Below are 26,736 nucleotides of genomic sequence, written 5' to 3'. Positions count from 1 at the left end.
AGCTGGATTGTGGCTGGAAGGGCATACGCCAGTAAAATATGTGTTTCAGAGTAATTGTTGGTTTGTTCAGCTGTGGGGACCCCTGATAAAGAAGGGAATAAGCTGAAGGAAAGTGAGCGACTGTGTTTTAATTATTATTATTATTTTTAAAATCAAATTTCTGATCATTTATTTATTCAGATCTTGTTTAATCATGTTATTTGGGGTCTAAAATGTTGTTTGGAATTTTTTTACTTTATCTTAATGTACTTTATAATTAGTTTTCTTTCTCTGTCTGTTACCATATGTAATTATTTTAATCAAATTTTTATATAAATTTGTATCTTATTTGTTTTTTTAATATTTGTTTTTATAGAATAAGTTCTGTCCATTTTGATAGAAATTGGGAGAGTTTATTTATTGAAATCTTATTTACTTTTACATACGTTTCTTTTTTTAAATAAAATATTATTCAGAAAATATTTATGACATTATATATGTTTTACCTCTATAAGACTATATTATCTAACAAATTATTTATCTACACAATTGCTGTATTTATTTTCATCAACTATAAAGTTTTATTGTTACATTTTACTACTCTCTATAGTACCATTTATTTTATTTATTAATTATGTATTCACATATACATGTACTTATTTATTTGATCAATTTAAAATTTTACACAACTCACATATTTGAAAATTATTTAATTTCTTTATGGCATTAATTAATAAATTGTTATAAATATTTTATTATTTTAAAGTTGTATACTAGTGGCTCCACTATTTAACCATGAGCTGATTATGTTGTTGACTGCTTATATTTATAGTTATACAGTTTTCATGCATCTAACACAAAATCAGTCTGGAAGCAGTTACATATTTATTCATTCATTCATATTCTTTTTGGCTTAGTTCCTTTATTTATCTGGGGTCGCCACAGTGGAATGAACCACCAACTTATCCAGAATATGTTTTACGCAGTGGATACCCTTCCAGCTGCAACCCATCACTGGGAACAGTCACATATTTAGTTCACCAAAAATAAAAATTCTGTCATCATTTACTCACTCTTTTACTTGTTTCAGACCTTTATGAGTTCCTTTTTTTGTTTAACACAAGAAGAAGATATTTTGATAAATGCTGAAAACCTGTGACCCATGACTTCATAGTTACAGCTTTTAAGCTTTTTTCAAAATATCTTCTTTTGAATTTAACATAAGAAATAAAATCATAAAGGTGAGTAAATAGTGAGTAAATTTTACATTTTAGGTTAACTATGCCTTTATTTGTACTTAGTATGATAAAAATGATCACTTTTGAATAGATAACAAAAAAGAGAGCATTTTTTTGGTTGTATGTTTTTTTGTTTAGCTTTCAATATACAGTTAAAGTCAGAATTATTATTATTTTTATTTACTTATTTTTATTATTTCCCAAATGGTGTTTAACAGCAAGGAAATTTTCACAGTATGTCTGATAATGTTTTTTCTTCTGGAGAAAGTCTTATTTATATTATTTCGGCTAGAATAAAAGCAGTTTTTAATAAAAAAAAACAACATTTTAGGGTCAAAATTATTTAAGCTATATTTTTTCGATAGTCTACAGAACAAACCATCGTTATACAATAACGTGCCTAATTACCCTATCCTGCCTAATTAACTTAATTAACCTAGTTAAGCCTTTAAATGTCACTTTAAGCTGTATAGAAGTGTTTTGAAAAATATCTAGTCAAATATTATTTACTGTCATCATGGCAAAGATAAAATAAATGAGTTATTAGAGATGAGTTATTAAAACTATTATGTTTAGAAACGTGCTGAAAAATCGTCTCTCTCTTAAACAGAAATTGGGGAAAAAAATAAGCAGGGGGGCTAATAATTCTGACTTGAACTGTATATACATGTCCTTTTATTTTGTATAATTTGTAAATGCAGCAAGGTTATTGTTGTAAATAAATGTGTAAATTTTAATGTGTACAAACTGAAAATTAAAATAAAAATAAATATGGCAAAAAACTATGCCTTTATTAAAAATAAAGATGTCAGTATAAAATGTGGCCATACTCCTGACTTCTCAGAAAGTTGAACATCTTTTAGTTCACTCAAAAAAGTATTTTTGCTGCTTGTTCAAACAACTTATTTAAAATGAGCTGAATCAACACAGTTTTTAGTTTTATGTTCAATCCACCTAACTTTGAGTTACCTTAATCGATTTGTGTTGGGACTACATGAAGAAATAATGTGGAACTCAGCATATTTTACAGTGTACCCAATTCTTATACAAGTTCGCTTGGTTATTTTAGTTAAGTACCTCTAGACTTCACATCGCGATACAGCCTGGGATTGGCTCACGAGCTCCAGGACTCCCCCGCTGATGACGACACAACATCTGACCTCGTTTCCAACGTAAACCGGTCAAACACCCAAGTCACTAAAGCCTCAGAAAATGAAGCAAATTCTCAATGAACGAATGACGTCAGTGTGACTCGCCCTAAAACAACAACAAGCAATGTTTTCGCCACACATCTCTCAAGAATGAATGAATGGGGTGTTGCGACGCGGAGCGCATGCTGAACGCGACTGCTTAGGTTTGCTAAAAAAGTGCCAGTGCGATGCGGCAGTTGTCAGGGGGAGATCGGAGAGGAGGGGGTCTGATTGGCTGAAGCGGCGCTGTTGCCCCGGCGACGGCAGGGGGGGTACGGAAGCGTTGCCGTGCGGCGTGATCTCCTCCGCGCTGCGTGGATGGAGGAAGCAGCTGCTGATCTTTTGACACAGCGCGAGCGAAAGGCTACTGCATGAAAAAGCACGGCAGCTTTTGTCGTCGGACGCCACAGTAGAATGCACGAATGTAAGTAAATGCTTTACGTTGGGATTTATATAACACCGAAGGGAAGCTATAATGTGTTCGCCGCGCTTTTAACTGCGAAACGTGGCTCGTGAACACATTATAGCCAATACAAGCTATCAATCTTTCTAATTTTTGCTGTTTACGTTCTTTATTATTTTAACGAATGTATCTGAGTGTGATGAAATATACACGCATATTCCTTACGCGAATGATCAATTTCTAAACATTTTACACCATGTGATCCTCGCTAGCTAACTTAGTTGAGTGAAATGCGTGCGTTTGGCGTCGAGCTGACTCGAGAAATTAAACCGACCACATTCCAGTCATATCTAGATACTTTTTAATGAGTAAATACACCGAACTAAAACATATCTCATGACACTTTCTGACGTGTTTATACGCTTGCTTGCTTTTAAAGCCACGCATTAGCTCGGACGCTAACTGAAGATCCTCGTTCATATATAGAAGACTCGCCAGTGATTCTTGTGACATTATCTGCGGAAGTTTCAGAACGCTCGACAAGATATCAACAATATGTGTTAACGCAATATTAGAAACAGAATTCAATTTCTCACGTCATTCGCCGCGAATTTGCCTATTAAAATTCGAGCACCGAACATTCGAATAGTACGTTAATCGAACGCGCGTGACAGAAAACGAGAGTGGTGCTAAAGGTTACAGTTGAAGGTTACTAATATGTGTATTCGGTTTGTGTCGAGTAGTGAGAATCTAGGACAACTATGTAACACGAGATGGGAGGGTGGGGGCTGTTATTTTCTCTTGTTTTGTTTTCTCTTATGTGTTGTTGTTGTTGTTTATAAGTGGTTGAGATCGAAAGCAAAGTGACTGGTAGCTTTGCTCGTGACTTGTTGATGAAATGGGATGTTCTGACGCGGACGTGCACTCATTATTTCCGGCGGTAGATAAACGTCTGAGTGACATTGACACGTGGTCAGAGTTAAACGCATAGCTGTGCTTGTGGAAGAGCAGGGAACGAGTACACAACTCCCGAGCTGCATGTCACATGAGCACATTATTTAGTTCTGCTGTCTGCTTTTGCACTTTAGACTGTAGACTCATTCAGGTCAGGTTGCGTAGGCAGTGAACAGGGTTGACTGTGTTGTTAACAGGGTTGACATGCGTTTGCTTTTATTTGCAGGATGACCACATTAGCTGCAGGACTCTCAGATGCATGGCTAGGTGGATGCAAAAGGGCACAACTGCCTAAAGAGACTTCATTAGTAGCGAATCCTTTGCTAATGTAGTGTGCGGCAATAGTGCCTGTGCTGCGCTGTTTTCTCTGGAGGGCTTTTGTAGGACACAGCAAATGATCCCTTGCTTATTGCTTCTCTCCTGGCATTAAACGGGAAATTAATTAGTCTCATTATGACTCTCACAATGATAGATAAGATCTGGCTCTTGGCTGTGTGCACTTGCTGTCCCACAAATGGCGAAGAAATGCAGAGTGTACAAGTTTAAATCCCTGTTTTGGTTGCAGGGTTCAGTCAGGTTTGGTGGATGTAGAATGGGTGCTCCATGTAGAGCTATTTTTTAAACTTTGTGAATAAACATGAGTTAAATATTTTAAAGTGTTTTACACACGTGTTAGTCGAAGACATTTGCTTAAATTATATTCACAAAATGTAAAAATAAAATAGATAAGTAAGAAATGCAAGTGAAGTGTCTACTTTAATAGCTAAATGTCAAAATATTGGTGTAATAATTTTTCGTTGTTGTCATACTGAATAGATGATTGGAAAAATATACTTATTCTGACCTGTACATATAGAGATATATTAAAAAGTTGATGACAAAAGTGTGAAATATTTGAGCAATTCCAGCGTTATAGATGTGACATTTGCAGTAAAAAATCAAAACATAAATTCACAGAGAAAGTATATGTTAACAATGCATTGAAACTGTTTATATTTTCCAAAACAACTAACCACAGAGTTATGAGATCAGAAAAATATCAATCTGCAAACTTTTATTTTCTATATTTTAAATGATTGAAACAACATGCGTTATGGATGTGACCAAAAAAACATGTGAGTTTACAGTTTACGACATACTTTGTAGAAATTCTGTGAATTAAACCGCACAACCCAAAAGGAACAATGCTAATGAAAAGGATAAGAGTTGGCGCACTATAGAACAAAAACAATTGATTTGATTTCATTTGGCATTTTTTTAATTCTTTTGAGCTCTGTTATGGATGTGACATGTGAAATTGGCACTTGTGTGATTTTGGTAAATGAAATATAATAGTTTGAAAACAATAACAGACATTTTTGAGTATTTTTAAAGCACGGTAAAATACTTGCTTGCACAAAAAAAAAAAAAAAAAAAAACGCGAAAACAGTTTCGATATTTTGCCGCAAACCAATTTTTTTTTCATGGCAAGGTTGACATTTGCATGGAATTGCTCACTTGTAGATTTAAAATGACAGATGATTAGTATTTTGCAGCTGCATGACTTTTTATTTAATCAAATGTTCTTGTTGTAAACAATGCAATATTTTTTATTGTGTATATATACAACGTTTATACAGCTTGTATATAAACTTTTGTAAATAATGATAAAAAAATGTAGGATGATAGTCGATAATTTTGCTCAGGGACAAACTGTTCAATTAAACATTTTAATACATGTAGAAATTCAAGCTGAAGGACACATTGTTTTATGTGCTTATGTTTTTATTCCATAATAATTAGTTTTTCTATTATTTTATTTATGACCAGCATCAAGCTCTTACCCTATTTTACAAGCTAACGTTTGAGTGTTTGATAAAAAGAGTTAAACAACAGTTTAATCAGTAGTCAAAAACTGGCTTCAAAAACACGAAAAAAAGAAATATCTTAATTTAAATCCATGTTAGCCATTTAGCATCGAAGCTAGAGTCACCGGGCAGACCGAAGCCCTGCCCATGATTCGAAGCCGCATCTATTGTGAAGTAAATTTGTTGCGTGAATAAAGCAAGTAAACGCAAAATATTTACACATCTATTTATGCATGAATAGCTTGATTTATCCGCTTGTGCCGCATCTAGTGTGAACACTATAATAAATAAATACAAAACGATAATTATTTTTTGTGTCATACTGAATATATGCAGTTATTTAAAATAAAACATTATGCTTATTCTGACCTGTGCATATCGAGATAAATTGAAAAGTTCTTGACAAAAGTGTGAAGTATTTGGAGATTTAAAATAGCCATCAGCTAGTATTTTGTGGCTGCATGACTTTTTATTTAATCAGATGTTCTTGTTGTAAACCATCCAATATTTTTTTTATTGTGTATAAACAACTTTTATACAACTTGTACATAAACTTTTTTAAATAATGCTAAAAATGTAGGATAATAGTCAATATTCTTGCTCAGGGAAGAAAAAAAAAAGGTTCATTTTTAATAAAGGTTCGACATTTTAATAAATGTAGAAACTCAAGCTGAAGGACACTTGTATTGTTTTACATGCTTATGTTTTTAATCCATAATGATTATTTTTTTTTTCATTTAATTTATTTTATGACCATCATCAGAATCAGAAAGAGCTTTATTGCCAGGTATGTTCACACATACGAGGAATTTGTTTTCGTGACAGAGCTTCTACAGTGCAACAGAATTACAAAGACAGGACAAAAAACAGATAAAAAATATATAAAAAAAAAAAAATAGAAGTAAGTAGTGAATGCAAATATACAGATTGACAAGTGTATGTACAGCTATATTACTATATACAACGTTATATGTGCAGATGTTATGTGCAAATTGGCATGTGAAATGTGTTGTTAAATAAGTGTATATGTATATAAAAGCTCTTAACCTATTTTAAAAGCTAAAGTTTGAATGTTTGACAGAGTTAAAGCGTCAACATTAGTTTAATCAGTAGTCAAAAACTGGCTTCAACCACAAGGAAAAAAAGAAAAAACAAATATCCACCACAGTCTGAGTACATTGATTTTGCTACAAAAAGGATGTCTTCATAAAGCCACAAATTTGTTTAGAAAACTTCCTGGTTGAGTGGTGAATTAGGTAAATGAACACGCAGCTGTTTTCTTCCAAACACTATTATATGCTTTATACAGCTATTGAAAAAAGATTTTTTTTAAAGTATGAAAATGTTTAAAGTCTCTTGTTTTATTCATTTTTACACAGCACAATATCATTGTTTTAAGAAATTTAAAGACGTTTAAGAGTTGAGAAAAAATGTAATATTTGGTGGAATATTCCTGATGATAATATAAGTAAATAAGATAAATAAAACTGGCTTCAAACACAAGAAAAAAGCTAATATCCACCACAATCTGAGTACATTTCGCTACAAAAAACCACAAATTTACACTTGGAAGAACTTCCTGGTTGAGTGGCAAAACATGTAAATGAACATGCAGTAGTTTTCTTCCAAACTTTATTTAATATGCTTCAGATTTTTTGAAGTATGGACAAGGTTTCGAGTCATTTTTAGACAGCACAATATTATTGTTTTAAGAAGTTTAAGAGTTAAGAGAAATTAATATTTGGTGGAATAATCCTGTTGAAAATATTTACTGAAATAAATGCTTTAAATGACAATATTTTTCAAATTTTGGAGAAATGTTATGACACTTCTATGGAATAAATTAAATATTAACATTTTAATCAAACTCGTACCTAAAAAAAATCCAGAGACTCTGAAAACTTTCAATAAGTCCCAAACTCTTAAAACTGATCAGCTGTTTTGAACTCAACTGAACAGCAAATCAAACTTTTGTCCAATCGTTTATATGGCCTATAACGGCAGTGTCTTTGTTTGCTGGCCCCTCCTCTTTAAGTCCTCTCATTATACCTCCAGCTGCATATATTTCTCATCTGCTGTTAGCCTCTTTTTGTTCCTCCATGCCCTCAACGTTAGACCAGGAGGCGCAACTCTCATCCCCAGGAGGCTGTAACGCTGTGGTTGCCATGGCTACATGGTGTCACCGGGGCGTGGTAATCAAATATAGGCGACTGCTCTGGATTTCAGTTGCAAATGTGCACTTTTTCCCCCCTTCATTTGCCTGGACCGTGTCACACCTCGTGCCCACCCCAACCCCCAACTCAACCCTGTGTTCTTAGACTTGGTCTGCACACTTCTTCTTTTGGTTTCGTGTCCCTGGCCTCTTTTCTGAAAGATTTAAGTCCATGCAGCAGCCGGCTGGCAGTTAGGGCCCCTCTGTCCATTGACAGTGATGCTAATGTCAGGCAGTGCCTTGATGAGGAGAGCTTGCCCCCCCAGTACCATAGGCTGTGTCATTCTGATCACAATGGAGGCCATTGTGTTGGTCACTCCCGTGTGAATAAACAGGGTGTGTTTAATTGAGACTGTAGGGTGTGACAATGGCACGGGACGAAGTCCAGACAGCATGCTGTGATGATTGTGGGGTGGCTTGTATATGAATGACTGTATGATGTAAAAATGAAAGAAATAGAAACCCTGCTGATGTTCTAGTCAGTTTTTGGCCTATTTGATCACAATATTTTCATCAAAAGGATTTTTTTTTTAAATGTGTCATATCATATGATGTAATTTTATGTTTTCTTTTGTCTTTGAAGCTTGAAGTTAAGAGTCATACGCTAAAAAAAAGACTTTTGCTGCTTGTTCAAGCTACTTATTTAAAATGAGTCGAAACGACACAATTTTTCATTTTTTTGTGACAACTTAATTGTTTTATGTTCAATCCACTTAAATTTGTAAAACCAATTATGTTAACTTAATCTATTTGTGTTGGGACAACATGTAGGAATAGTGTGGAACCCAGTATTTTTTAAACAGTTTACATGTCTTCGTAAAAAAATACCTTGTTTAAGCACTCCCCTACAATTTTACTTCAGTCAATGAGAAGATTGTCAAAATGCAGCTCAAAATTATATGAAGGTGTAACTTATTTCTGCTGCTGGTCTAAAGTGTCTTAAAGATGCTGTGTATTTCCTTGTGATAGAAAAACTTTGTAAAATAAAACCTTACTGATCAGTTATGCTTATGTCACACTGGCAAAGTGGACCAATAATTTTTCAAGCAAATTCAAATTGATAAGGTAGTAAAGTGCTTTATATTTACAACATATGCTTGAGGTATTTGTTCAGTCACAACACACTTGGTGGATAGCCAATGAGCATGCACATCTATTTTGTAAACATAGGTATGTTTCAATAAGGTAAAATATAGTTGAGCAACCATAAGGCACAGCCTATATATATAATTTTTGTGCAAAATTTATATATATATATATTTTTTTTTCAACTTTAAACTGTGTAAACGCATTGCATTACACTTTGTCCCTTAAAGGCAAGTCATTTTACTCAGCAGCCATCTTTAAAATGCCTCTCGGGCAGTATACTCAGACATTCTGTTCTAATGGGGAAACGTCAAATTATCCGAAACTGTTAGCCAAGCTTACGATGACATTATATATTTGGAATCATCATTAAAATTAAAAAACAGCTATGTCATAGGTTGTGGATTTTAACGTTCGAATCAAACAAAATCGGCATATTTTCAGGTTGCCCAAGCTAATGCAAATGAGCACTCGAATAGAACGAGATCACGACACCAACCTCATTTATGGCCATTTTACACATTATCATCCTCTGATTAATGCTTCGTCAGATCGTACTGGTCTTCCGAAGTAATTCACAACTTGATCTTCGTGGTGAATCTTCTTCAGAAATATATCTTTGATTTAAACCAAATGCACAAAATAAAGTTTTTTTTAGCAACATCATATAATGCCTTGAAGCTTTTTATTAAAGTTTTTAGGGATGTACCAACTCTTGTCACAACTATAAAAAAGCACGTTACTGAATTCACAATCACAATATGACACAAAACCCCAAAATGGGTAGAAGGGGCTTTACTCCTCCTACTCCTAAAATATGGTAAAAACCCCAACAGCACATCTCAAAGTCGTTCAAGTCAGTTGATGGTCAATTCATGTTTGGAAAAAAAAATCTCCTTTTGGAACCTGATGAATCTTCATATTTGATCATGGTACACATCTCCTGACATGGTTGTTTAGGAAATTAAATGACACATCCTGCATTTATTAGGTTTAAAACAATTGTTGCCAAACTAACAAGTTATTATATGTTACTGCAATAAATCTAAACAATTACTTTTTGGGGGGTAAATTACAATACAGCACAATACAAATCAGTCAAATCAGTCATATTCAGTATCATATTTTTGATCAAATATATACAGCTTGGGTATATGTGCAAAAAACACCCTCCAATCAGCAAGTACTTATAATGGGAGCAAAATTATTATTACAAGTGCTTGTAATGGAATCTTAATTTATCATTCCAAACTGTGACGCTTTCATGCATTTCAGACGGAATGTAAAAAAAACCTTTTTTAATGGTGAATTCACAGATTAGATTGCACATTTCAATTCACATTTCTCTTGTAATATATTTGAAGCAGACCATAATGATATGGAATTGCTGTTGTTAATTGGTGCACAAATTGGTGTTGTTCAACTACAACATTTTATGATAAAAAAAGACAATATATTTTGTTTATAAACTCCTGCATCCAATTATAGATATACTTATTTGGTGTGGGTTAGAGGTATTAAGTATATAAAGGGTTTGCACAAAGTAAGATGGAAACCAATAAGAATTAGTAGCATTGAAATGTTTATTGCTTTAAATGGAAGGTGATATGAAACAAACTCTGGAATTGTTCATGTGGATGTCTTTACTACTGTGGATTATGGCTTTCAGGCTTCCAGAACCTTTGCAGCATATGAATGTATTTAAGAAGCTTTAGCTTTGAAACGTGATTCAGAATGGTGGAGAAAACTAGCTCCAAACTCACTAACAACAACAGGCTCTTTGTACTGTTTGGTTTGTTCTGAAGTAGGCATGGGCCGGTATACCATTCTGATGGTATGATAACCTTAGATAAAAATATCATGGTATCACTGTATTAGTATTACTGCTCTAAAATAGGTTCTTTTTTATTGTTTAAGTAAAAAATATGAACTTTTTTTCTCTTTGAACACAAAATATTTAATTTTGAGAAGCATTTATAATATTTTGGAGCAGTAAACGTGTCAGGCTGAAAAATTTAAATGAATTGTTGACTTCTGCTGTCTTTATTAGTTTCAAAAACACAGACTTCTTTATAATCTTTGGATATCTTTTCTGCTGAAGAAACTGTTGTCCTAAAACACATACACAAAAAAAAAACAAATAAAAAATCTTATACATACCTTGGGAACGGTATAATAAAAAATTTGGGAGGTTTTAAACCCTTTACTTTTCCAAACCACGGTATACCTTGAAAACGGTTATCGTCCCATGCGTATTCTGAAGTATCTTAGAGCTTTACTGAAAGGAAAGTCTGTTAGTCTTTGTCAGATGTCTCTTGACATCAAGTAGGATACCTGCATTCTGGATTAAACAGAGAGAAAAAAAAAAACAGTTAATCTCCAGCAGTTTTAAAATAGGGTCAGGTAACCTTCCTGCTAGGCATTTAGATCAGCTCTCATGGAGTGACTTAGATGCGCTGGAAGCCCTCGAGTCAGCAATGGTACTTGATAGACCAATAGCATCCACTACAGGAATCAGGACGGAAAAGCGTTCTGCTTGGTTTTCAGCAGAGACCTTCAATTCAAACGGCTGTTTAAGCATGCTTAAACACGTAAAAGACCCCTTGATCTCCATCTCCAACTGTTTTATTACAGATGCGCACACTCTTCCCAGTACTCTGTTCTGCAAACATCTGCGGTTCAATACTGAGTAAATCCTCCTTTAAACTTTGATGGAAATTAGCTAGTGAATGGTGGAAATTAAAAGCAAATCAGGGTTTTCTTTGTAACATCTGTTAGATTATTTGATTCTCTTTTTGTGAGGAAAATATAATCAGTGCTTCCTGAAGTTGCTGCCAAAAGTTACACTTAATTCGTTTTTGTATTAAAACGCATACTTTTCGTTATGTCTGGCATCCATACTACTTCAGCATCACTGATCTTTGCTAAATATTCTGTTTTAGTTTGGAAATGCTAGTGATCTGTTTGCAAACTGTTTAAAATGCAACCTTTTGAAAACAGAGGTATGGCTAACCTGCTCTCTGAATGCTCTTGGACTTTTGTGTATATCGTTTGCTGAACATTTTGATTCTAAAAGCCCCTTTTGCATGTAAGACTATTTTTGCATGTCTACCTGCAGCAAATGTGACAGGATGCAAGTTAATGTACATTGCTGTATGGATATCCATTATGCTACTGAACAAAATAAACCAGATTTAACACCCATAAACCGCGTGTTTGGAGCGTCCTTGTATATAGTTGTATTAACACCATGTGGCTATAGTGATTCTACTGGTTATGAACTACATAGCGATCTTTATTACAAACATGCACTGTTTTAAAAAACGTTTAAACTTGTAAAACTCATTCTTGAGGTGCAGCTGATCACAGAGAGTTGGAACAGATCTTTTAATACCAGTTTATTTGCAAATCCTGTCCTATGGAACCACACTCCTACGTCAGGTTGTGGCGGGCCTCAAAATTACTGGGATTTGGATCTTATTTTAACGTCAGGTAATTTAAAAAAGAGACTTGTTGTATTTATATTACTCCAATATGACAGCGTACACACTATACCTATACACAGTTCTGTTCAAATAGCTTTCTAAAGTTGATTTTGCATTATAGATGTAGTCACAAGTACAGTTTAATTTTGGTAAGATACATGTCTTGTAGTAGATCTCCGCTAGTGTGTGTTGGACAAACATCTTTGTATGTTTTCTCTAAGCTTTTCAGGATTTGTGAGCTGATAGAAATTCCATCACATGTACACTTTCAACAGCAGTGTTTAGCCCATACACAGCGTTTTAGATGTTCAGTAAGTTCTGCTGCAAAATGTCAAAGAAATCTTTACATTCTTTCTTAAAAAGGACAGTGTGCTTATTTTTTTTAAAATCTATGAGTTAAATGTCTAAATGTAGATGTAAATCATAGATGTGTTTTAAAGTAGCACAGTTACACGTACTCTAACGATTGTTATAGGTCAGATATTGTTATTGATATCAGTTTTATAAATTGTAACCCATTCATAAATTTTTTATGAATAAAATAAAAAAATAAATAAATAAAAGTATATTTTTATTTAAAAATGAACGTTTTGTCATCAGTTATTTATTTTCCATTTGTTCCAAACCTGTTTGAGTTTCTTTCTTTTTTTTTATTCATAATGGAGGATATTATGAACAATGTTGGGAAAAAGCAGCAATTGACTTCCATGGTTTTTTTTTGTTCTTGCTATGGATGTCAATGGTTGTTTTTTCAAACATTATTCAGCATATTTTGTTTTGTTTTTTGTCTTTGCCATCTGCAAAGAAATTCATAAAAGTTTAGAACTATTTAACTGTCAGTAAATAGTGAGTACGTTTTCATTTATGTGTGAACTGTCCTATTAATCGTTTGGTGGAACAAGACATTTGCTGGGCATCTTCAGTTGTTTAGCATTGTGCGTTTATACAATAACTGTATTAAAACCAGAAAAAATTTTCCCCTTGTCTTTTTGAAAAGATTTTTATACAGATGACAACATTGTCAAAACGGTTCCTGTTTATACAGATCCACAAAAATGACGTATGCATGTCTGACTAGTAGTTTTGCAAAGCCTCTTTGTAAAGAAACATATGAAATAGCATTTTTGTAGTTCATTTGAAGATTATATCAATAATTTTTCAAAAACATTATATATTTTTCAAGAATGTCCCAACTAAAATTTTTATTCTTTAGATAATCCATAACATATATCATCATATTCATTTATTCATTTTCCTTCAGTTTAGTCACCAAATAATCCAGCATATTAGCGGATGCCCTTCCAGCTACAACCCAGTACTGGGAAACATCCATACACACTCATTCACACATACAATACAGACAATTTAGTTTATTCAATTCACCTATAGCGCATGTCTTTGGACTAGGAGGGAAACCGGGGCACTCAGAGGAAACCCACGTGAACATATAAGGAGAACATGCAGACTCCACATAAAATGCCAACTGACCCAGCTGGGACTCGAACCAGCGACTTTCTTGCTTTGAGGTGACCTTGCTAGCCCCTGAGCCACCGTGTCGCCCTATATATCATAATATGCATGATAAAATTTTTGTTATTATTAATTTTTATTTTGGCTTTAGATAGTATATCTATTAAACATTAAATTAAGTGAATTCCATAGTGTTCCCAGAAAGCATCGGAAGTAGTATGATAACTAGCTTTCTTTATGTTCAAGCAGCCCCTCCTATTGGCTAATGTTTATATGCAGTGGCTTTGTTTTGGCGTATGTCTGTTTGTTAAGAGTGTCACCATTAGCATTGTCTGTCTGTGTGGACGGATGGTTCAGTGATGGGCTGATGAGCTTGATGGAGAGAGTTGGATTTGTCTTGCTAATGAGAGCCATTGTGAGTGTAGAGACAGGTCTCAGTAGTGGGGAAGTGAGGGATGGGAAGCAGCCACCACTAAATGTGCTATGAAGGACATGCTGCTGTTGTACCTGCCCTTGAGTGTTCACAAAGAAAGACATCCAGTGATGATACTGTTGGAAAACAAAGCAGCCTATGGATATTTGATTTCAGGGATGCAAGCTATTAAAACAAACTGACTTTATGTGGGGTTTCTTTCTATTTCTGTCTTGAATAGCTATAGAAAGAAAGAATATATGCATTTCTATAGACATAGAAAAAGTCAATCATTTAGATGTGATTGGCCTGATTTGGTTGACGAGTGAATCGGAATAAGAAACAAAATTATTTTCAAAAGTACTTTTAAGATTAAATGGTTGATTTGAGAAAACCTCTTTAAGTTACAGTGAAGTATAAAAATAAAGACGTTTGTCCACTAGACTTTTTAGAAATATTTGATTTGAATAAAGTTAATTTTCAGGTGTTAATGAAGGGTCTATATCAAGCACTGAACTGTACTGTATGTTCCAGGACTCTACCCTGGATGGCCTCAGCCCTATTTAAACCGTGGTCCACGTCAAAGAATTAACTCTTGACTGAATTGTGAGGTTCCTGATGTTAGAATATCTTCTCCTCTCAATGTTTCTTCTCTCAAACACCGTAATCTGTTGAAAGTAATCTATCACAATATTGAGTTACTCTCCAAAAAAGTAACTAGTTGTGTTACTTAGTTACTTTTCATGGTAAGTAATATGTTATGTTACTTTTGAGTTATTTTTGCAGTACTTTCCCTTACCTTTTTTCTTTTTTTACATATAGGAGCTCTGCAGTTAACAAGGTAACCTATACCTTCATTTACCTTTCAAAAATTAAATAAGAAAAAATGTATAATTTTGGATGTTAGCTTCTAAGAACTTCCTGACCACAGAGTTGCATATGCCGTATATATCCAGATTAATCAAAGTTTAAAGCAATGTGTTTGCTACTTTTGTACTTTTTGTCTTTATTATTGAAGTAAAATCACTGTCCATTGAGACAATCCGCTTTTCCTTTTCTTTGATGCATGTAAAGTAATGAACGCATTCACTTATTGAGTGCGTGATTCATTGTGACTATTTAAATTTAAATTTATCAACTTATTTTTTTCAAGCTAATTAATTAAAATAAAAAGTTAAATTTTTAAAAAAGTCACTTAAATATTATTACTTTAATTGTTACTTAGACAAGTAACATTATTACGTAACTTGTGTTACACAACACTGTGTACGAATGCAGCACTACATACACGGCACACAGTGAATTTGAGAGTACATAATGTTTTTAAGGTTTCTGATTTGGTTGATGAGTGACACTCGATATTATGGTTTGGCATATTATTAAAACAACAAATAAGATTTTATCAAACATCATATATCACCCCTCCCCCCTATAAGTTATATAGTAATAATGCATTGTGCAGCTCTACATTTTTTCTTTTAAAGTTCAAGTAAAATCTGGCAACTCTGGTTGCCAGAATTTAACCCTTAAAAATAAATATCATTATGTGTGGATGAGATTTGTCATATGATGAACCAATTGTCATCAGAAACAACTTTTTCCACAATTTAGAAGCAAAATATATCGTCATTCTCACAACTACTAAACACCATCAAGGGAACACACACAAAATGAAAGTAGGCTTATGCAATGAAAATTATTTATTAATATTAGACGTAAAGCTCTGCGTAACCCGTGAGAAAAAAAATTAAAAGAACAATAATAATATTCTATAATAATAATAATAATGATATAACGTGCAGTGTGATGCAGGGAATTCTGGGAAAGTTCATTTATGGTTACTCACTGTATATTAAGGAAACTTACTGTTTACCAAGTACCAGATTTTTACTGTAACATTTTTACAGTTTTTTTTTTTTAAATAATTGAAATCACCGCCTTTTTACAGGGTAATTACAGATTCATTTAATTATGAAAACTTACCAAAAAAATTAATTACCAATTACTTACTCTCTTATCCGTCAAAACAATGTATGCTTTGATTTATTTTCAGTGAAGAGCGTCTTAGGCCCCGTTAACAATAATACGTTTTAATTTTAAAACAGCGTTTTAGAAGGAAAACGATCCATGTCCACACTGGTGTTTCACCTAGCATTTCTGAAAAGATCTCTGTCCACACTAAACTGCTGAAAAGCGTATTCGCATGTTTGAGCTCCAGGCAGTTAATACTTTTATAATGGCCATTATTGATTATTAAAACTGATATTCAGCAAAAGAGAGGGTATGTTTCGTATTTTTTGAAGAAAATGGAAGCAGGCAGTAGTGTTAAAGGCTCTGTTTTCATATAAAAATTCATACAGTGAAGATGGCGGTCATATAAATATGTAGCTACACGACACCTCAACATATTTAGTGTCTGTTAAGTTGATATCAAAATGAAAATAGGCTGTTCCTTTTATCATGTTTTAATTTTATTGTTAAGATAGTGAAACAACGTAGCCTGGGTGATGTAATTGAGGTTATGAAGTACACTGTTCCCTTTGAATATTTACCCGATGTGTCCTCTGGGGTATTTCCATATCAAACTTGTGAAGTCTGAACTGAAGGAAAGGGTGCAAGACTGAACTTTGTGCACTTAATATTGAGGAAAAAGCCCCTATCAGATGTGATAGGTGAATGTCTGCTGTCAGATGTGTCCGTTTCCCCCCCCATCCACACTGAAAATGGACTCTTCAGCGTTTCCGAAACCCTCTGTTTTCAGCGCTCAAACTCTGGGGTAGTGTGGACTGAAGGTTTACCCGTGGCAAAAATTATGCCTTTTAAAAGTAAAACTAAAATGTATTAGTGTAAAAAGGGCCTTAATGCCATCTGCAATCAAACAAGGAATTGTCTTTGGAAGTTTTTTTTTTTACTACAAAAGCTCTACGAAAGCTTCACCCCATTTTTGAAGTTAGAGTGCTACGATTCCAATAAAGTTTCACTAAATGCTAAAATAGAACAGTGCAAACATTTTTCAGAGTATCTCCTCTGTATTTCTACTGATTAAAAGACAGTCAAACTGGTTTGGAGGGACACAGAGGTTATTAAATGATGACTAATTTAGGTGTGAATGATCCCTTAAACTTTGTGTAAGAGCTGTTTTTGTCAGCACCTTTTATTAGAGTTCTCATGTGCAGAGGAAGATGTTTATTTGTGTCTGAGGTGTTTTGAACGGTCTGAAAGAGGAAGTGGATCCCCCTCCCTGTGCCCTCCACTCTATTCTCCAGAGTGGGAGAGGGAATGATTCAGAGCAGCACTTTATGTGATTATTTATTTATTGATGTGCTGTATGGTTTCCATGGCACTGGGTATAATAGTGGGCAGAGAAACATTCGCTCTCCTAGGCACTCAACCCTCTTTTACTTGAGCTGATGATTTATTTATAAATATTCTGTGCGCTTTCCATGGCTGTCCATTAAAGCCAGTGGCAGGAAGCTTTTTGATTGGAGTCCCCTCCCACCCCCTCTGTGTGTCTTTTTAGACTTCAGGTTGGAACTGGATATCGCTTATCCTCTCCAGCATCCTTGTTTGATTTATTACATGAGCGGATAACAGTCTTCACTGATTGTCTGAGAACCCTAGAGTACCCAGTCTAGTTGTTCTTATGCGGTTTTGTCTTGAAGATGAGGGTCATGGTTTTCACGGGCACTCGAGTAGACACCTAAGAGGCCCTTAACTCTGTCCTGAAGGGTCTCTTAATTCCTTCAAGAGAAATGGCGCAGGCTTGGATATGACAGTGTATTAAAGAAAGCTGGAAACATGAAGACATCTAGTTCTTTGACCATTTTTAAAATGATAAATATTACATTTAAACTGAAAATGTATAAACGCCTGATAAACGCTGGCAGTTGTGTGCTAGTTTATTAAGCAGTGGTTGTTTTTTATTTATTTTTTTTCTGAAAGAGGTTATACTCTGGAAACGTCTGTCTAAAATGCACACATTAATAATGATGCACCCAAAATCTTATTAACAACAGTATTTAGCCAAAACAAAAAATAAATTGCATACATTTTCCATTTTTAAGGGTTAAAATCCTTGACCAAACAAGGTTAAGGCTTCTCCAATTTAGACTTTTTCAGCACATCTCTGTGAAGTGAATAACTGAACTGAAAATGATCCAGTTGTATTGCTAATGTTTTTAGGTTATTTTTTACATTGACAGTACATTTTGAATAGTTCTAAACCTGAACATTTCTGAAAATGTTTTTATAAAAGATTGATTAAATGGGCTAAAGTCAGATATTTTGCATTGAAAATGTACTTTCCATGCCGGAACACTGTCTTTTTTTTCTTTTTACACACCTAATGTAGTTTAGCCAATTTACCCAGTTATATTTTAGCACCCTGGGTTGCCTTGGTGGAAAACAGCGCATTTCATTCATTCAGAAAGGCTCTCAAAGCATGCGTTCATGACCGAAATGCGACCTCTGGTGGACAGTAGCAGACTCCGAAATGAGACGCAGATTCAGAGTTCCACATGAGGTTGATAATTAGCATGTAATATAAATATTACAAACGTAAACATTAGGTGTGCAGGTTACATTGTAACCCCATGTCCTAACAACACCTTACGTGACGAGATTTGCAGTGATAAACACTTTGGCTGTTGGCACCAGACAAGGGTTGGGCGATGTTGACCAATTTGGCATCGTATGATGTCTAATGTGAAACATTGCGATGGATGATGGTATCGTCGTCGTAGGCGGCTTATGAAGAATTAATTAATTTAAAACAAATTAATTATTTGTAGCCTACCGTTTCAACTACCTGACCCACATATTCTTTGTTTTACCTATAACCAAATCATTTATTCACCCAACCCTACACCAGATGAAACACCACCGAAACTTAAATACAACCATTCAAAAGCACAGAATATGCACTCACTCACGAAATGGTAGCCTCATTAAACCACTTTAACGTTATTAAATGTACATACTGAATCAGTATGTGTTGGTTAGCATTATTTCAGAGTTCTAAAGTTCAATTTCAGACGGTTCATTTTATCTTAAAGATCTGAAGTAAACTATCTGCTGCTGTTTTCAGTGGTATGGCAATAAAAATAATGTAAAATGGCATTTAAACTCACATTGTTAGCATTTAACACTGAATAAAGCTCATGAGGTGTACCTGAGGTAAACGGCACTCAGTTTATCCTGTTGTTCAGCTGCAAGCAATTGAAGCCATTGCTAAAATATATCAATTTGAGGTGTTGGTTAGAACAAAAACTCCTTTTATTATGGAAAAAATTTCTTTTGTTGCGTTCCGTTGCTTTTATTCAGAACTTTTATTAGATATTTGATTAGTATAAGTGATTTGAACTGTATTTGATCACTTTTAAGTAATTGGAATATCAACTATAGCATTTAAAGACTGAGATAACAAACTAGCAGTTGTAAAATGAAATAAAAAAATAAAAAATAAATAAATACATTGCCCAAGCATAATGATTTCTAAAATTTGGTTTATTTCATTATCCAAAAGCGCATTAATCCTAATTGTAAGTCTTAAGCCCTGGTCAAATCACACAGTTTTATTGCCAGTTATGAAAGTCACCATGTCAGATTATGCAATTTTGTCTTGATAAAATCTTGACTCGTCGTGGGTAACAAATGTGCCAGACTACATGTTCCTTCACAATCAGTCATCTCGTTATGTCTACAATGAGCGTTATTTCCCAAAGTCACAAGTGTTGCTATAACAATATATCTTATTAATTTCAAGCATTTTTTGTATCTTATGTCAATCTCAATAAACATTTGTGCTTGCTGACAACTAGGCTATATTATTTAAGGGCATTCGTTATGACATTGATAGGAACAAATGTATATTTCATTTTTAATATTAAGATATTTTCTTTTAAATCTAAACGTACAGCTTCAAAACCGGTCCGCTATATGCTTCAGCAACGAAGCACTAACTGGCTTATTAAATAAAATAAAATCTAGCCCAAATAAAATTAAAGTGAAATATTCACTGTTTCAGATAAGCTTATATTTAAACTGTTTTTATTTTTAATTACAAAATCATCCATTGTGCAAGTCAGTTTCAATTTAATTAGTTTAATCAAGTAATTGCATAAGGAAGACCTTTTACAATGTATTCGCAGCACTGAACTTTCCAGGTTACTTCAGAAAAACGAACTTTGTTGGAAGGCTGAGAGAACTCAGAAACTCATTGTGAGAATGAAGAGGTCTACATATTTGTGCCAGTCTGTCAAATAAAATTGCTTAAAACACTTTAAGATTTTAGAGATAGTAGTTAAAGTTTACATAAGCAATAATTGATCTTGATTGATTGATTTTTAATTGGTTTTGATTACCTCACGGACGGATTATCGGCAGCACCCGCAGATTATTAAATAAATGATGTGCTCCTATTGCTCAGTGTCAACCATGTGACGGAAATTGTTGTGAAGATCAGGGAAAAATTAAACATGCTAGACTTTCTGCGATGGTGTTGTGAGGGGTCGCAGACATGATATCGGTTGACGTGAACTATGCCACATTACACGAGAAGAAACGATTGAATCTTGTGTCACAGCGTCCATTTGTTGTATACGACTCCCCACGACACCCTTCGTCAAGGAAATCGTGCTGAAATTGTGACAGAATCATGTGATCTGACCAGAGCTTTAATTGCATTTATTTATTATTTTTTAACTCATACACCAAAATTTATTGGCCATTGACCACTATGATAACCAGTTTTCACCAATCCTCTTTTCTTCCACAGACCCTCCTGGTTTAATGGGTCCGATAATCGGCATGTCTCCAGATAAGAAAGCCGAATCTCCTGGAGCGCAGGGAGCTTGTGGAGCTGGGACTCTCCCTGAAGCAGAGAGTGCTTCCAGTCCAATGGCCACCAGTTTGGACCAGATCGGTCGAACTGTGAGTGTTGTGGCAGGCGAGTCTGAAGATGATGAGCTCACAAACCTGAACTGGCTTCATGAGAACTTGCTACAGAACTTCACTCTTGGAGGATCCGAGACGCAACCTATCAACAGCCCACTGTTTGACATTGAGGGTGGCATCGGGTCACCACATAGCAACACCAATTCATCAGCCTCCTCTGTTTCGACAGGAAGTGAAAGAGATCCTTACAAGTCCAAGCCTCCTTTCTCTTTCTCCTTATTGATATACATGGCCATAGAGCAGTCACCTAGCAAATCTCTCCCAGTGAAGGACATATACGGCTGGATCCTCAAGCATTTTCCATATTTCTCCAGTGCCCCTACTGGCTGGAAGAACTCAGTGCGCCACAACCTGTCCCTCAACAAGTGCTTCCGCAAAGTAGAGAGAAGCATAGGAAAGGTAAGAGACTTTCCATGTGGTGTATGTGTGTTAACCATGTGATGCAAAAAACAAACTGATTACTTATTATTCGTTCAAAAGTGAGTGATGTTATTTGATCAGGTGTAGGGTTTAGCTTATTCTAAAATGCTTATAAATAATTGATCTCATTATGTAATTAAAACCCACATTTGATTTTTCCGACTATGGTTGGACTTGAGGTTGTGCGACGTCAACTAATTTGGCATCGTACGATGTCTAATGTGAAACATTGCGATGGACAATGACATTAACGTTGTAGGTGGCGGTGAATTAATTATTTATGAATAATTAAATCATAATGAATGAATTAATTGTAGCCTACCATTTCAACTGCCTGACCTGCATGGTCTTTGTTTTACCCACAAATAAATAAAGAGAAGTTACACACAAATTACCACCTGGCAATCACTTTTTCCGCAGGACTCTGACATGAATAGGCAGAGTGATCTGTGTCGTTATAATGGCGTCGACAAACTTGGTTGGTAAAAAAGGTGTAAAACCAACAGCAACCAACCAACAGTATCAGAGGTTTTCGCTAAAATTACTAAGTACAAGCATGAAAGCGGAAGATTGAAGCAGGGTACTGACGCTGTGACACATTATCTGACTCGTTAGATGGAGACAAGATTAATTAAATATCACATTTAACAACTATAGTCAGACGCGATCCATTGATAAATCCTTGATAAACTGTCTGATGTGCACTACTCTGGGGTTTTGTGCTCAAAGCCTGCTGACTGCCTGGAGCTCATATGTGGGTGGGTGTGTGTGTGGTCACATGATGTGCGTTTTCAGCAGTATAGTGTAGACGTGGATTGTTTTCGTTCTAAAATGCCATTTTAAAACTATTCGTGTAAACAGGGCCTGAGTGTGTTTTTATTGCGAACAAGTTGCTGCTGAGCGGAAGATCATGATGTAGGCTCAACATAGTGATGTCAGATTTCAACAATTTTTATATAGTTTTTTGTTTCTCTTGATTTAAAAAAGAAAAAAAAAATCCCCTTTTTTATTTTTCTTATTTTTTATTTTTTCCTAACATATAAATTTGGGCTACTAATTTTTGGACCGCTATTAAAAGTTATTTTGTTAGATAAGCTCCAGATTTGGCTTTAGTGCTGACTAATCCAATGTATATGCACAAATATACAATATTATAAAGCATCTTAAAAAAAATATTAATTTAAAAGAGACATTTGTGAGGGGTGTAATCATCTATTCTGAGCACTGTATAAAGAGTCTTAGTTGTATTAGACTATTATGATGTTTATTTATATTTTTCTCCTTCTTATTTTTTATATATTTTTTATTAATTATTGCATGAGTTAATATTGGATGTTTAATCTTAAGCTGGTGTTGCTGCTGTTAGCTTAATCAAATGTACTGGCAATGTGCTATTTCTTAGGCTTCAAGATAGGGTTGCACGATACCGTAATTCGGTACCAATAGATACTTAAGCTACTTTCGGTACGAATCAAAATTATAAACCCGTCCATTTCCTGCTAACATTTGAACGCTGTCGAGTGTGTTAAGCAGCACTGATTTGTCATTGTGTTCATACGCTGAACAAAAAATTACTGTGATTGGCCGTGAAGGTCATCAGTTAACCAAACTCACCGCTGTTTACTGAGTGTAAACACAAATACAGGGACACTGGTGCATTTCAGTCACCTTGATCAGCTGGCTTGTCTATAAGCTGACATACGAGCGATCAGCTGATGAATCATGGCTTTAAAATACTCCAGTGTCCCTGTATATGAGTTTACACTCCGTAAACTGCGGTGAGTTCTTTGCCAATCACAGTAATTTCTGTTGAGCATGTGAACACAGTGGCAAATCAGCAATGTTTAAGAACGTGCTCAAATGTTATCTGGAAATGGACGTTTTTAAAATTTCAGTATCGATTGGTACTAAATTCCAGTATCGTTACAACCCTACAGTTTTTGTACAGTACTGTATGGATATCCATTTCTTTTGTTTATTTTAATGCAAACAAAAAATGGGTACACACTTTGGAATAACTCAAAAGGTCATGAACTGCACTTCTTGAATAATTTGACTTAACTCATTCAACTCAACACTTCCCTCATTGTGTCATCAGTTCACACACTGAGGAAGGGGTCGAGCCGAAACATTTGTGGTTATACAGTTGTGCTCGAAAGTTTACATACGCCTTGAAGAATTAGTTCTAATGTGAATAGTTTGAATAAAATCAGAAAGATCATACAAAATACATGTTGTTTTTATTTAGTACTGTTCTGATTAAGATATTGTACATAAACAATGTTTACATATATCAGCTAGATTTTTGTCTACTATTATTAAAATAACCCCCTGCAAAAGTTTACATACCTTTGGTTTTCAATACTGTGTGTGGTTTCCTGGTGATCGACGAGTGCTTTTTCTGCTTTGTGATGGTTGTTCATGAATCTCTTGCTTGTTTTGAATAGTTAAACTGACTGCTGCTCTTCAGAAAAATCCTCCATCTCCTGCAAATTCTTCAGTTTTCTGCAGATTTGATCTTTTATGTACAATATGTTACTCAGCACAGTGCTAAATAAAAAATAACATGCATTTTGTATGATCTCTCTTATTTTGTTAAAATTATTCACATTTTAACAAATACTTCCAGGGGGATGTAAACTTTTGTGCACAACTGTATTTTCTGATGAATATGAAATAAAAATCAATCAAGGTTATAATAGTTTTAGATTTTTCATTTGTTTACTTAGTTTACTTGGTTTCATTAGTTTTATTAGTTGACTTTTTGTTTGAATTCAGTTAGATTTCTTAGTTTTTAGATTATGAAATTGCTTAGTTTTAGTTTAGTTTTTATTAGTTTCAGTATCAGTTTTAGTTTTTTGTTTGTTGTTTTTTTTTTTTTTTGTAAATTAGGATATTTGTTAGGTGCAAGATTCAAAATCATCAGAATAAATATTGTATAATAAAACTCAACCAAAGATAGGCTACTTTTTTTGACACAAGAACACTAACGTTACCATCTACCACTAACGTTAGCATCTACCTATGCTCAAATTCAAATACAACAGCCCACAAGATAGCAGCCTTAAGTAAAATATGTGTGCAAGGCTGCTTCTGAAGTTAGATTTACAGTTGTGATGGGAAGTTCAGATCTTTAACACGAACCGAATCTTTTGTGACAATCCTCCCATGTTAGGAGTCAACATTTCAAAAATATAGTTAGCAATCATAAATGCAGTCAGTAAAAACATCACCATGATCTGAAAAGTTGCTTACAATTACGTTTTGCAACCCAACTGAATCATGATTCACTTTCTGTTAAGAAATAAACTTCCGTTTTACCAGAACCCCTTATTTAAGCCCTCGGTTTACCAGCGCTGCCGTTGTTCAAGTTTAGTTCAATCACAGCAGGCTGTCACGAACTGTTTGTTCAGTTCATTGAATCACGCATGCGCATTATTATCGGTTCACCACTTATGTGTTGTTCTGATAACTGAATAACTCAGTATATATTGGTTTATTTCGAGTCAGAGGGGGGTATCACGCATGTTAAAAAGTAAGTTGTTTGTGGATGAGTGCTTAACATCAATGAATTAGTTCAACCGGTTCACTTAGAAGATTGGTTAAAAAGAACAATTCGTTCGCGATCGCGATCACTAATACATAAATAAAACTCACTATTGGGCACAAATGTGTTAAATTAATACTTTTAACTCTTTGCTCGGGTCTTATTTTAAGCTGTCATCGTGCTGCTGTCATGTCCAGCCGTTGTTTTTGTCGCGGGAGCAACAACGAGGCCTGACTGGAGGAGCACTGGCTTGATCTGGCCAATAGGCATCAGGATTACAGACAGGTGCTGTATGGTCAAACACCTGGCAGCGCGGAGTAAATAGATTTACTTCTAAAAGGCTTACTGTCTGTATTAATACATTTATAAAGACGAAAACGAAGGATGTTTTTGCTGTAATTTTAGTTAGTTTCAGTTTGTTCACAATACAGTTTTAGTTAGTTATTTTTAACTCTCGTTTTTATTTCAGTTAACAAAAATGTTTTTTTAATTCTAGTTTTAGTTTTTTTTTCTTTCATTTTGGTTAACTATAATAACCTTGTACTCAATGAGTGCAGATCATGACCTTTTGACCAAAATCTACCTACGCATGAGCGCAGTGTGTACTTTTACACTATTACACAGTTTGGGGAAAAAAAAAGTCAAAGCAAAGGCCTGTATTCTGAAGCTTTCTTAAATGATGTACTAGGTTACGTTCAGCTTTCAGCACTTCCAAGAGTAGTTTATTAGATTTAGGCTGTTGTATAATTGTTTCTTTGTCCAGCAGATCACATACAGCCCATAAAATATTAAGGTCTGGACACTGTGGAGGCCATTTTCATCAGCTGTTTTTTTTATTTATTTTTTTTTACTTTATGATTTGATGTTTTTTTATATTTTTGTTAATAGAAAATAAGTTTACAAATATTAAAATAATAAATGTATAAACATTAAAGACAAAATGTAAATTAAATAAATCGAAAACACTGAATAGTAAGAATACAATGAGGAAAAACTCACATCAAATAATTAAAATTAAAACTAAATATATAACCTGACCCAAGAATGTATTAAATATCAAATGAAATTGTATATAAATAATGCGGATATTTATTTCTGTTTTGCTGAATTTTCACTGTACTTTATAATGCTGTGATTCCTAAATTCACTTGTACCTATAATGGGTAAATGCAAATAATAATGAAATAATTCCTGTCCCTATCATAAAGAGCTATATTTTGCAAGAATGACCTTCCTGCTGCACCGTATCTCCCAAATTAAATGGACCTAAAATATTAATGAAGGTGAAAATAATTTTATTATGCATGACAGCATAATGCTACAGGAGACCTGAAACTAGCACAGTGAAAACGGTTGCCAGTGACAACGCTCAAATATAAACATTTGACCTCAGCATTCTGAGACTGACCAATCAGAATCAAGTATTCTAGAGAGCCTTATAATAAATTAGCATAAAATCTCTTTTTCAAGACCGGTTGACGGCACACTGCAGCATAGCCAGTCGTTTCACTAACTGGGTCAGTGTATAAAGTAGTGCAG

At 34.4% G+C, this 26,736-nt stretch overlaps 1 protein-coding gene across 1 annotated transcript in view; it reads left to right on the top strand.

The window, feature by feature from the left end:
* Positions 1-2,545: 2,545 nt before the first annotated feature.
* The window catches only part of foxn2b (forkhead box N2b), a 37,079-nt gene continuing 12,888 nt past the window's right edge, over positions 2,546-26,736 (top strand). Inside the window, exons 1-2 of the mRNA XM_056469592.1 lie at positions 2,546-2,831; positions 21,052-21,629. Coding sequence (XP_056325567.1) covers positions 2,822-2,831; positions 21,052-21,629 — 588 coding nt within the window. The 5' untranslated portion in view covers positions 2,546-2,821. The remainder of the gene's footprint in view (positions 2,832-21,051; positions 21,630-26,736) is intronic.

This window comes from Danio aesculapii, chromosome 12 (genome assembly GCF_903798145.1).
Source record: "Danio aesculapii chromosome 12, fDanAes4.1, whole genome shotgun sequence".
Taxonomy (NCBI): Eukaryota; Metazoa; Chordata; class Actinopteri; order Cypriniformes; family Danionidae; genus Danio; species Danio aesculapii.
The sequence above is the reverse complement of the archived record's forward strand: the minus strand, read 5'-3'. Positions and strand labels throughout refer to the sequence as shown.